The 13,775-nt window shown below is 45.7% G+C and overlaps 1 protein-coding gene across 3 annotated transcripts in view; it reads left to right on the forward strand.

Moving 5' to 3' along the window:
* LOC8037295 (transcription factor IIIB 90 kDa subunit) overlaps window positions 1-7,172 on the forward strand; it is a 67,561-nt gene extending 60,389 nt beyond the window's left edge. For 2 of the 3 annotated variants that reach the window (XM_029974177.3, XM_029974179.4), the window contains exons 15-17: window positions 286-376; window positions 3,489-3,566; window positions 6,007-7,172. In XM_029974177.3, the coding sequence (XP_029830037.2) occupies window positions 286-376; window positions 3,489-3,566; window positions 6,007-6,059 (222 nt within the window). In that variant the 3' untranslated portion in view covers window positions 6,060-7,172. The remainder of the gene's footprint in view (window positions 1-285; window positions 377-3,488; window positions 3,567-6,006) is intronic. The other variant, XM_040220217.3, reaches the window with a different exon arrangement.
* Window positions 7,173-13,775: the final 6,603 nt, after the last annotated feature.

Raw genomic sequence — 13,775 nt, forward strand, 5'->3', positions numbered from 1 at the left:
ATTCGGCAGACGCACAGATCTGGGGCTCGTCCGTAGTGCCCTCGATGCTTCAGAACTCGTGCGAGTATCCGTGCAAATTTGAATTTATTAGAGCTCTTTTGAGGGAGATGCTTGCAAGTTCAATGCAACATCACTGTCGTTGTCGTTCATCCTCATTTAACCAAAGCTTAAAATTAGTCGCGGTGAAAATTTGGCAGAGTTATGGGATTCTGGAATCTATTTACGGTAGGTTTGTAATCGGCGTCCCGCTACGGTCTTTGTGACGTTTTGTAATTTGCCCACCAGCAGGACGAACCAGCCGCCAAGGTGGTCAAGGAAGTGCCTTCGAAGGACCTTGCTGCCATGCAGGAGTTGGAAGACGAAATGCTCGAGCATGGTAGGTGCCCCCCTGCCCTTTTAACGCAGAATATGTTTACCTAACCAACATCCGGTTAGATGCCAGCAATGGAAGTCGACAGGTCGACTGCCAGCCAAATGCCGACGCAGTGCTCGTCTCCTCTTTGATTGAACACCGGTGCCAGCCAAACTTTTTTCTCAAGTGCCTCCGTGGTACCAACGCGAAGGGAAAACATCACGTGTTCAGACGTGCAGCGGCACTCAGCTCCAAGAAATGTGCACATACCGCAATTCCTCAGAGAAAGAGCTGGAGAGTCGCAGAAAAGCAGAGAAGAAAACAAAGCTTACCCCTTTGCCGCAACAGGTTCAAGGACATGTATAAAGGAAAAAATTATTTTTTTAGACAGCCTAGATGGAAAAAGAATGTCACAAAACAAACTTACAACGAAAAAAATTTTTTTTAGAGCTATAGTTAGGCACGAAACGAATTTGCACTTGGCGCTTTCCGGAGCCTGCGGAAAAGTGGCTGCTATGGTCATGTGACTGGCCGCTATGGTTACGTGGTGCTTGCGCTGTTTTGGGAGCTTCCTGTGGTTTCTAAAAGCTACTTATGAATCTTCGTTTGAAGCGCAACAAAAAGAAGATTAATAAGTGACTTTTAGAGTCCAAAGGAAGCTCCCAAAAGGGCGCAAGCACCATGTGATAGACCTGTGCACTGGTCAGAAATTGACGGCGGCATGGAGAAACACGTTCAACCGGCGGCACGGCACGCTCAGCGTGGCGTGGCGTGGCGTGGCGTGGCGTGGGGCGCGTGGCGTGGCGTGGCGTGGTGCGCGTGGCGTGGGGCACGTGGCGTGGCGTGGCGTGGGAACGCTCGTGCGGTTAGCTTGCGCAAGACAGGGCCACTTTGCGCCATCCAGTCTCCACATGTGTACACAGTTTCTCCACACTAGCACTACTCGAATACGGGGTAGTGTTGGGACCTTCGCGTGGGGCTCGTGGTGTAGATCACGACGACTGTCAACACTGGCGCATCCTTAGTAGGGTGAAAAAGTAGTGCCGTGTGCCGCGATAGGCGCGTTGCGAACGGTTGCGAAAACCTGATGCAATATTCGCCAAACTTGGTGAGCTGCAGCGACTTTCCACCATCGTGACTACTGCAGCGCTACGATTGCTGCCTACACACGCAGCTTAATGAGCTTCCATTTCCGAGCCGTGCCGGTTCCAACACTTCCCGGTATTCTAGTACACTGTACTAACACATCACATTCTGTGCTACCACTGCGTTTGCCACACTATACGGGGAAGGGCCGACTATATTCTTTTTACTAACCGTTGGTTTTGAGAATATACAGTGCAACCCACTTACAACGATACCACATATAACAATGTACCGCTTAAAACAATCAGTTTCTAGAGATTCTAGACTGCAAAATGTTTGTTTCTAGTCCAGATACAACGATAATCGGTTATAACTAGGGTGTGTACTTTCCGGTGTTTATTTGTGAGAAAAATCGGCGGATGTTTTTCGGTGTTTATTTATTTTCAAAACACCGACGTCTTTCGGTGGAACATCTCACGATGAGGCTAAAAACGGTGATTATCGGTGAAAAAAAAGCGATTGATCACAGACAGAGAGTTCCAATTTTATTCACATAGTTCATACACTTCTTCTCTAGGAAGCAACTATTTCTCACACTTGGTTATTATAGTAGATGCAAGCATACTTTCATGCTTGCATCTACACGCAAGGAACGTGCTGCCGTCATGGCAGCACGTTCCTTGCGGTTCGCAACCCGCAATTATGAAAACGCACGCTCCTGTACGACACGGACATCGGCAGTGTCTTCCAGGAACCACAGCAACCTCTGAATACATGGCTTGCACCGACATCATTTGGCCAGACACAATGTGGAAAAGGCACGTGAGAGCCTACCCTCCACTGTGTTAATTTTTCCACAAAAAAGGGACATGGGAGACACAATAGGGGAAAGGCGTATGAGAGCTTAGCTTCCACTGCGTTCACCAGACGCTTTTGACCCCCAGAAAGGAGGGCGGACTGGCGCCACCTGCAAGCCATGTATAAACACTTGAAGAATGCAGGATCCACGAGATAACACGTTTGACGAACCTCTACGGGGAAAGGGCTTCGCTAGGTCGGAAAATAGCAACGACCGATGTTTTTCGGTTTTAACCAGGGCGAAAATATCCAACCACCGGTGTTTTTCGGTTTTAACCGATTTTATATTTTCGTCACCGACGGATGTTTATCGGTGTTTTTCGGTTAAAACCGGAAAATGCACACCCTAGTTATAACGATGGAAATTTCGGGTTTTCTCATTATGGTTATAAGTGGCTTGCACTGTGGTCCAGGTTTGGTGCTATGCACTGCTAGACATTCTATGCATACGTGGCTTTGTCGTTACTCTCATGGTTTCCTTTCATCATCTGAAGTGTCAAAGATTGTCACTGTCACACTACTGCTATCCACCGCTATAGTTCGCTTGGAGGCAAAAGTTTCTCCTACGTGCTAAAATAAAAATATTGGATAAATTAGTCTTATACCTGCACGCACATACTTATTCATATAGAATAATACTTTTATTACTTACAAACTCTTATACTTGTTAAAGCAGTATAATAATGCTGTTTTAAATTATTGCCAATCATATTACCTTTTTTTGTCGAAGTTTTTTCTTCTTTTTTTTACTTTTACGTTTTTCTTGAACAGGCAGCAAAAATCTGTTTTTATTTTTGTTCTTAGAAATGGAAAAAAAAAAAACTGAACCTCACATCAATTAATTAACTTCTTTGCCCGTAAATGCCGATGAATGCCCGAGATATTTAGCTCTGCTTTTTTGTTGGCTATGGCCTCTGATTTGAATCTACTGCAGGTAATGTTGTGTTCTTGGCTCTGTGTTGGTAACCCGCACTACTTCATCATCATCGTCAGCAGATTGTTCCTCACCACCAAACACTTGGGCTTGGAACGTCGACTGGAGTGGTAGTAATTCTTTCCGCGACGTTACTGAGATGTTTAAATGGAGTTTTACCATGCACTCATATCAGAACTTTCGAATCCCCTTTCTGCCACTGCAAGACTTGCTGGTTGCCCTGAGTGAACCTGGTGCACATTTTTATCATTATTGCAGAAGACGAGGACTTGGATGAGGACTATGAAGAGAAGGAGCAGCACTTGAGTGTGGCACAGCTATTAGGTCAACACAGAGGTGAGTGCGCAACCTGGAACCAATAGCTACTTTGTAAGATGTAATCCTTCAAATTTTATTGCAACACATACGTTGAGGTCTGTGGACGACCTTTGGGAACATCGTAAAAGCCCGATCACAGACTTGCTTTCGACTATGATAGACTCGGATAAGGCCGAGTTTTAAGCCTTTTGCGACGGCTTGCGCAGCAATGCAGGCGGTCATAAGCTTTCGCAAAGGGCTTAAGAACTGGTTCTGTCTCGGTCGTAGTCAGACGGAAGTGTGTGAACGGGCCTTAAGGGAAGACACTGCCCGAAACCAGGCACGTAGCGAGGTGGGGGGGGGGGGGGGGGGGCATGGGGCCCGGGCCCCCCCCCCCCCCTTTCCCGAAATCTTCCATTTTGCTGGGCCCTCCTCTTCCCCCTTCCTCTCATACAGCATTTTGTCATTGGTGCCCCCCCCCCCTCCCCTCCCCTCCCCTCCCTCCCTCCCTCCCTCCCTCCCTCCCCGAAACAAAATCCTGGCTACGTGCCTGCCCGAAAGGTTGAACTTTTGAAACTTTGGCTTAATATGAATTAAATTTACGGTATATACTGGCAGTTGCGATGACAAATGCAGTGCAAAGTTTCATCTTTGTGCGTGAATTGTGAAAGAAATTATAGTTGTTTTTCTCTGGAACACACTGACACTGTTTAGGGAAACCATAGTTAGAAAACTAACATTATACCAAACATTTTTCTTTGCGCTCTCCAGAATGCCTGGAGAGTGCAATTGTGAAAACAAAATTTCCAAAAAATAATTAATTTTATGATAACATCTCGCCGAAAAATCAAATACATTTTTTGCTTTTTATGTTGTCGACAAAATCTTAACATCTTCTGTAAAAGACGTCCACAAACTAAAAAAGCAATGCCACAGTTGCATTGCCCATTAAATCCCAGTCAGGAAAAGCTGTGAGTAAGCCTTTTCCTTTGGCCCATTACCAAACGATAGCTTTCCTAAAGTGAAATTCGTGCCGAAAAGTGGGACGGAGAAAAATGTGTTCAGAGTGCTTGAACCGCTACCATTTGTTTAGCATCGGCGGACCCAGAATAATTTAAAAAAAAATAACTATGCAGTCTAAACAAATGAACATTTCTGGGAATACCCTCTAGATCAGGGGTCTCAAACTCATTCGAATGTGGGGGCCAGAGGCAGCCCACCCTGAAAGGTCGAGGGCCAATGCAGAAGGGGGGAGGGCATTATGTTTTATCATGTTTTCAAGCAACAAACCTAAAAAAAACGAAAGAAACAGCTCCTTTTTATGTTGCGAAGTAGCTGAGTCTCAGTGGCACATTTGAGCTTTCCTGGAGATGGAACTTCGTGCTGTCTGCTCTCCGCAAACTTGCCGTTTTAGCGGTGACATGTTTAACTTTGATTTCATTATGTGATTACTTTGGGCCCTTGCCTGATGTGATAACAAGATTTTAAATAACGCCGCTCCGCTAACGTGCTGGCACTTTTCAGTAGAACAAGAGAGAAAGCACACTGTCGCTGTCGTGTTGGTCAGTTCACTTGGGAAGTATTAAAATTAAACATATGCCTAAAGAAAAAAAAACTACAGAAACCTTCATACGAGAGTTTGAGTTTGCCTGAAAATTTTTATAGCTCAATTATAAAACAATTCTTGTGCGTTTCATGGTCCTTCTTGAGTGGTAGAAAGCAGAGTTCTAAGCTTTATCTTTAGAAGTTGGTCCTGCTGAGCAGGAGTTTGTGCAGCCGAGGTGCGGCCTGAAGAGTTTGTGCTTGTAGCATTGGTGTGGGATTTTTGTATAACCATGTTGAATAAACCTGAGACTGGGGCAGAAGTGAACATAAAAATCGAAGGAACAGAAAGGTATAGCTGAGAAAAGGAAATAGACAAAAATAGGTGAGCACGTGTTACGTTTAGAGCTTAAAGGAACCGACGAGATTAAACAATTATTTATGAGGCATATAGAGCTTAAGGCTCGGGAACGGGGCAAAGCACCCGTTGATGCTCGAGGGCCGCGTCTCAGCGAGTCGCGGGCTGCACGTTTGAGGCCCCTTCTCTTGATGTCTAGATGTTGATGGATGTAAATATGGCATTTTTCAAAATGGACTTTCTTTGCGGAAGTTTCTTTTTCTGGGTAGTGTCCCCCCTTGCTTGCGGGAAGTCGGGAAAATCTTCTCCGGCTACACCTCTGGTGGCGTCATGTTGCCTTGAGAAGCTTCCTATTTCTATGGTTTTCAACAACAAGCTGTTGTTATATTATAAATTGAAAGAGAAAGCGGGGAACCTTCCAAATTTAAGTTAGGTGCCACGTGCAAATGCGATATGCACAGCAAACGTATAAGCGATGAAAAAATGTGCCTGTTCTATGCTTTATGAAGGCACTTAGTATTCTGAGCTGTTACTAGTGCGGGGGTTGTTGCTTACCACGCTGCCTCTCTGCGTTTGCAGGGGAGGAGCAGGACGAATACTACATGGAAGAAGCGGACGACTACATAGACTAACGTTCGAAGCTCCCCTAGGATTTTCAAGACATCATTGCCAGAACTGTTTCGACGCGTTGCGGGCTTTGGCCCAATTCCAATTTTTCGTTTGAGCCACAAGCTCGCCGGTTTCTCAGGACACTAACCACGGAGAAAAGGGACGTAAAGTATCTCCGGGCAACGGGGAAACGCCCGTTTGGCACTAGGCACTATATATGTATATTGTTATTTATTGATAGCCATTTTTCTGTTTTCCGGTATCTGTCGGCACAACTGCTTATGTTTTCGCCGGAATTTTGCGTGGCCACTGTCTCCTAGTACCGTTAAAACAGAGTTTTGCAGAATTCTGTTTGGCGTACAAGATTCATGCCGCCACATAGTATTCTTTCGAGGCGTCAAACGCGGCGTTGTTTTTACGGAAACGTTCGCCGTTATTCTTACGGGAGCGTGTTTCTTCGTTCTTACAGGAACCGTTTGCTGTTGTACGAATGCTAGCCGTGCGGCATAACAGTGTGTGGATATAATGTACATATTGCCTTTTTTTATATGTATGCAATATTTAGGTTTACAGAGCAAATTTACTAGAGAACACTTTGATTTACCATTTTCTTTTTTCTTTTTACGTAACATATGTTTGCATAGGGGTTGTGGTATTTAAATTGCTCGTTCAAGCTTGTAGCGTTTGTGTTTTTTTACACCCTGCAAATTCAGCTTCCCCCATGTTGCTCATGACTTTATATTTGTCCAGGATTGTGCAAGTGCCACTAGTGCAAGCAAATGTTTTTTGAAAGAACTAACTACGAATTAGCTGGTCTAACCACTGTGTTCGAGCATGACCGGACTTTAATTATTGTACTATTATGAACTGTACATAATCAGCTGTTAAAAACAAGTGTGTTAACAAAGGGTTTTTGGAGGATGCACGCCGTTGGAAGTGATCCCAAACATGCTGCTGCATATCGGTCCGGAGAATAATTTTCCACACTTTTAAGGAAGTGGCACAAGTAATACCAAATACAATGCTCTTTTCGGTGTGGTTTGCTCATTCATAACTTGATAGTTCTGCGAATCATCAGACAGCATTTTTGTACAGCGTAATCTGTGTCGAATAAATGCACATAAAGACACTGGAAATGTGGTTTCGGTGGTTTTCTCACAAGGTTCATATTATTTTGCTTACAATGGCTACCAAGGATGCTTGGGGCCAAAAACAAAACTTTGTTGCCTCCTTTGAAGATAGAGCTTTTTTAGAGCGCAGCTCTTAAGCGCCCGTTTCCGGCTTGAGCGGCGTCGCCGTCGGCGTAACCAAGGTCACGCGACCCCTCCTAAGATCACCCCAAGGTCACGTGACCCCCTAGGTCACCCCAAGGTCACGTGACCCCCCCCCCCCCAAGGTCACGCGACCCCTCCCAAGGCCACGTGACCCCCGAGATCACGTGGCCCCCCCTTCCCGAGGTCACGTGACCCCCCCTCCCCCCCCCCCCCGAACTCGTGCGATACCCCCCTCTCCCCGAGGTCAGATGACCCCTTCCCCCTGAGGTCAGGTGACCCCCCCGGAGCATATTAAAGGGGCACTGACACCCCAAAGGTCGTATTTATGTTTATTGTCTAAAACGATGCAAGTTGCAGTCATAGACACGCAAAAAAACCCGCATTGCAAAAAAAAATTTTCCCGCGCGCGCGCGCCCCTTTTTATTTTTGGCGTTTGATTTTCCCGCCTCTCGCCTCCTCGCTTCTTTTGATCGGTGACGTCAAGATTCATGAAATTTAGAAGCTTTGTAGGCGACATCTCTATAACATTTAATTACGGCAATCCTAAAACATGTTTTTTAACGCAATTGCGAACGCACTACGGCCCTTCTTTTTGAAATACCAAAAATCAGGAGTTCGTTGTGGTGCCGTCTCCTGGATTTGTATCCTCCAACGGAAAACAGGCGACACCGCTCAAAACCGGTCCGCCGGAACGCCGCCGCTCGCTCCTTTCCCCCTCGCTTTGGGTTGCCATGGCAACAGCAGGGAGTGGTGAAAGAAAGGGGACTTTCAGGTCTCCGCAATTTTTGACGTCAAGGCACCGGCGCCGATCGCGCGGGAACTTCGAATTCGGCATTTGGAAATTGTTTTTTTACTTCACGAATACTGAATTCCCAAATTTCAAATTTTGAGGGTAATGTCCCGGCATCGTTTTCAATCGTTTCGGATAATAAAAAAAAATATGATTTTCATGTGTCAGTGCCCCTTTAAAGAATGAGGGGAGGAGGAGAAGGGAGGAGGGGTCTACCTTCCCCTCAGTACCCTTCCCTCCTCCTCCTCAAGAGCTGCGCTCCAATTCGGTGTTACAGGGAGTTGTAAACGGCTTTCACTTTTTTTTTTGTTCTTAAAAGTTGTATTCTTTTTCCCCCAATGGGGGAAAAAAAACACAAAAACATCAGTTTATTGCTGCGCAAGAATGTTTAAAATTTAAATGACACACACGTTTTTACAGGTGTTTGTTTTAGTACTTCTTTGGTGTGTGTTAGTCTTCGAAGCATATGGCACTGCACGCAGTGCCTTTTCCAAATCTGAGCACATGTACCTTGTGTCCTTCCTATTGCTTTTGTTGCCGAGGTATGTGTGCACACGTGTCACTTTCGTTGTGTACCTTGGGCCAAGGTTTTTGGCGCCCTTTCGAGGAAACTTTGTTCCTTCAGCCTCATTGGATTGTCTCCCCTCGGCCTCCAGCCCCGTTTCCTCACTGCACTGTTCTTCCATGATCTGGTATGTTATGTCTCTTGTGAGATGTGAGAGCGAGGTTTTGTGGGTCCCCTTCTCATGGTGAGGGATGTGTGGATTCAGGAGTGACATGTAGGGTAGGTGAAAGAAAACTTAAACTACTCGAGGCTTCCCGCTTCTGCTTGCTAGGGGCATGGTAGAAAGCGAAGCTTCAGGTGGTAGGTAAAAGGTCGAGAAAAGCCAAAAGTCTGACTAGTGGTAATACCATATGTACATAACATAAGCCAAAGCATAAAAAAGGTAGGAAAAAAACATGGAATTCCAGTTCTGCTCTCAGGTCCACAAATACTTAGTAAATTATGCGGGCAGGTAAAACGTGAACATCAGCGAGTAGTTATACGTCAGATAAAGTATACGATGAAGTATGTAGGCTGCAAGGTAGGGGTGGTATACAGAATCCCCTGGTCTCGTGGGAAGGTACACTTTGGGCAATCGGAGCGATGCGTGAATGAAAGGCTTGAGGGAATACGCCCCGTCGATGCGTTCAGCCCCCTCATGTGATCTTGCAGTGCACTGTAGTAGTTGCGAAAGTGTACCCTATTTTGACAGCACCGTTATCTTAGTACAAAAACCGAAACAAGAAGACGAGAGACAGTGGAAGCGTTTTTTTTATATCCGAGTGTGACGAAGTATGTGGTGGTGCCCCCTCGATAAACTTGTTTAATTTCAAGTTGTCACGTTTGCAATTCTTCAGGGCTTAAGAAAGAAAAAAAGTGATGAGCAATTGGATGGTAAAGATTGGGTGATGTGACTTGTTATTGCGGTATGTGTCTTTTTCGAAATTAAACCAGTTGAAAAGCACTCTGTGGTGTACGTCCTTCTACTCATCCTTCGTGTTTTTAGCACTTTTATTTCTATACGATGTACCACCAACTTGCCCAAGTTCGTACCGTTATGCCACTTGACGGTCTTTCTGATTCTTTCGGTAAAGCTCAGCTGCATGTCAGCCTTGTCAACAAGTTCCATCTTTTGATTGTACTCGAGTACATGCAGGCGGGCTTTCTGGTTGTGCTTCCGTTCACTCTGTCCACCTTGCCGGTGTCGTTGCAATAGCCGCCATGCAGCGATGTCAGCATGTGGGCTTGTCTCTTTTTGCACCACTTCAATGCTAAAAGAGTCCCGGTGTGAAAAGACTCCACTTTTCCTTTTCTCATCTTTTTTGTGAAGTTGGCGAGTCCCTTTCTGTTTGCCCACACTGTCCTGCAAGCGTCAGTTTGTTTCCCTTAAACTGGAACAGTGACGACTGATGTACCAGCTGATAACGAAAAGGAGTGCCCCTTTCTGATGTACTGAGCCAGCATTTCCAAAACGGTGGAGCCCGAAAATGCCAATTTCTTCAGCACCATTATGTTCGTAGTGCCCCAGGTATGCACAGTGAACTTCAGTGTGTATCCGGTCTTCAAGTCATAGAAAACATATTTTTACTCCAAGGTGATTTTTCTTTGATGGAAGTCGTTGACAAAAGAAAATCCGTCTTCTCATCAGTGCGCAGGTCTTGGTATGAGAATAGCAGGCTCGAAAACTTTGCCTGAATCGCCAACATAGATATTTTACGATCCAAAAACCCTCGAGACTGCAGGTAACGAAAGTCGAAAGTCTCAAACACAGCTGAAATTTTATTTTCCAAAACCTGGTTAAACGTTTGATAAAAGAATCACTCACAATACTAAGCCACGGAAAGGCTGTTAATAAGCCTTCGTTTGGTTTGGACGACGAACTTCGGCAATTTCTTAGGCTTTGAAATGTGCTGTCCTTGAAATGTCTACAAGTTTCCAGTAAGAAAAGTTTTGTTCGTTTTGGGTCAGGGTGACAGGGTTTAAAAATAAGAGAGGAGGAAGATGTCTCGGGTGGTCGTCATTGTCCTGCTAACTGTTAGGGATGTACATTTGTGGAAAGAGGTGTTCTTGGGGTTTTTCCCTTCCCCTTTTCATTCATTCTTTTTTTGTATTTATCCAGATTTTGGCAAATAAAATTTCAGCTGTGTTTGAGACTTCTGAGTGCGTGTGTCGTTAACCTGCAGTCTCTAGGTTTTTGAATCATGTTTAATGTACACCAGCTCGTTTGTGCCCTTACATTTATTTCATGGATGTTTTTATTTTTCTCAGGCTATCGGCTGCATATCGGTGCTGGCACTGAAATGCAGAACTCTATATCAATTCACTGAGAAGAGCGTAAAAAAAAAAAAAACTTTCAGCCTCTCCACTATGGTAAAGAAGGAAGACCGGCGAAGCTTTACTACGGTGGGAATGAAGTAATGGCCGGCCACAAGTCGGCTAGCCAGAGTGGAAAGGCTCGAAAGGTTGCCACCATCTATGAGTGACGGCGGCAACCAGACAACCGGCAAGCAAGTTGTCTGGTTGCCGGCAAGCAAGCTGTCTGATTGCCTATGAGCGATGGCGTCAACCAGACAACCTGCTTGCCAGTTGTCTGGTTGCCACCATCGCTCATAGATGGCGGTAGCTCTCCAGAGTTTTGTGTCATCAGGTCATTTGAGGATGGACATGATCTTGGGGAAACTAGCCCTTAACAGCTCCACTGTACAGAAAAATTGTAGAGCCCTTCTACTTCACGTGAAGATGGAAGATCAACGAAGCTGTTATTTTTACAACAGCTAGGACGATGCCTGGAGGACGACGTCTAGGATGACCAAGGACGATTTCCAGGACGACCTTGAGAACGGCACCTAGAGGACAACCTCAAGGATGACTTCTAGGACGCCGCCTAGAGGACGACTTCTAGGACGACTTCTCGGATGACCACGAGGACGACACCCAGGATGACCTAAAGGACGACTTCTAGGATGACGTCTAGGACAACTTGTAGAATGACTTTGAGGACAACTTCTAGGACGACCTTGAGGACAATGCCTTGAGATGATAACAAGGGATCAGGACCTCACTCAAATTGTGCCAAGGAAGGCTGACTCACGCTGTTGCTCCTGCTTTTTATTTTGATTTATTCATACTTGCCACGACCAATAAGGAGTTTTCTGTCAACATCTGCAGGCACATTTTTTCCCAGATCCTAGCGAATAACAGCTTTGCTGTAAAAAAATGTGTCTCAGTCATTGGGTCAGTCGTGCAGAAGTCTTTGACCAAGTCTTTTATAACAAGTTTGCCCAATCTTTCAATCGGGCTGTGCGCTCGGCTGATCTGCATAGTCGTTTGTTTCCGTTAGAATCCAATTCATAACGGTGTGTTCAAAGAAGAGTTTGAAAGCATCAAGTGGGTGCAGTGCTTGCAGAGTGTCCAAAGTTTGAATTGTGGAAAGAAAAAAAAATGTAAGACATTTACTAATCTGTAATGTGAAACTAGAGCACAGCTAGTGAGGAGAGGATGGAGGGGGGGGGGGGGAGTATGCCCCTCCTACTCTCCTTCCTCCTCCTCCTTTCCTCCAATCTCCTCCTTCCGCTGAATTTGTTCATGAGTGACGTGACACAAACACACGAAGTTGTGGCGTCATTTTCCCCACTAAAGGTAGCGGGGAAACTGAATTGGTGTTGAGGTCATGTGATGCCAATTTCCCCGCTAAACTTAGCGGGAAAACTTAACTCGCTAAGGTTAGCGGGGAAATTTTTCTGTTAAATTCAGCGGGGAAATGTTTCCACTAAATTTAGCAGGGAAATTTCCCCACTAAAAGTAGCAGGGAAATTTCCCCGCTAAATTTAGTGGAAATATTTCCCTGTTCAGAAATGCCCCATAATGCAACATGCGGTTACGCCGACGCCGACGCCGCTCAACCCGGAAACGGGCGCCTAACAGCTGCAGTCTAATAGCGAGTTCGTTTCACACGCACTGGCACCGTTCGAGTTCTCTCCCAGAATGCATCGCACTCACAAAGTGTTGCACGGAAAACTGGACTCAAACGAACTCGCCAAATGCACCGAGTGCAGAAGACTGATGCTGCCGCCATCTATGTTGTTATAGGAAAGGTACCGATTTCAAACCGAAACTGGCGCCTTTCTGTTCGGAGTGATGCGTGGGAATGCGAGAATGCAGTCGCTACCAACGTTTATCGACAAACGTTAATCGCTGCAACCTGTAGTTTATAGTTGCGATGACTTCAAGCAGCTAGGCTGCCGTAGAGATAATCACAGACGGCGTAAATTTCCGCAACCAGCTGTCTACAAAGCAGCTGGTTGCGATCTTTCAATTCTTATAACCGTTTACGCTGAAGAAAACTGATGATGCTCTCCGAGCAGAAGCTTGATCCGTTTGAGCATGGTATTATGCGTGAACCACTGAAAGGGTATGGCTTAAAACTAGCCTGTCGGAACATCCAGCAAAACTGGGACTTTCGATTTGGATCGGCATTATAGGTGGATTAGATATTAGCCTTGGTGAGGGCGTCGAGAACGAGAGCGTTCTCGACCAAAATACGACGGGACAAGTTAGCTGACATAGGTAAATGTTAAACATGATGATGTTGCCCCATCCTCGGGTAAAGTCTCCATCTTTAGCTTTCTCTGGTGCTTATTTGGCAGTCAGAGGTTTCTGCTGGGGGAGTTTTGTCGACAAATGTTAAATTTTTCACCCGCACACGGATGGTGATAGACATCTCGGGGGCCGTTGTTGCGTTTGTTCTGAGCATTTCTTTACACACTGGTATATTTCAGCGTTTGTACGGCAACAGAGCTATTTAAAACCTGCAAATAAATCACGGGTTGTCAATTGCTTCCTTCGTGAAATAGCAGACGCTCACAATTCAAGCTCGCGTTTGATTTCGTTGCCCGCGGGACGCGATTTCTATCAGAAAATCTACTTTTTTTTTTTTTTTTTTTTTTTTTTTCTTGTTTGGTTTCGCGACACATCGTAGCAGACGAACCCTCGTCGTCTGCTCCCGCTCCTCGCCGGCCCCACCGGAGCGAGGCATGACGGGATTGCATTTTGGCGCACTCCCGATTTTCTCGGTGCAGCGAGCGCATGCACGCGTGGGGTGTCAGCGTTGAAACGAACTCGGAGAGTGCAA

The sequence above is a fragment of the Ixodes scapularis genome, unplaced genomic scaffold (genome assembly GCF_016920785.2).
Source record: "Ixodes scapularis isolate PalLabHiFi unplaced genomic scaffold, ASM1692078v2 PGA_scaffold10__122_contigs__length_95168666, whole genome shotgun sequence".
Lineage (NCBI taxonomy): Eukaryota > Metazoa > Arthropoda > Arachnida > Ixodida > Ixodidae > Ixodes > Ixodes scapularis.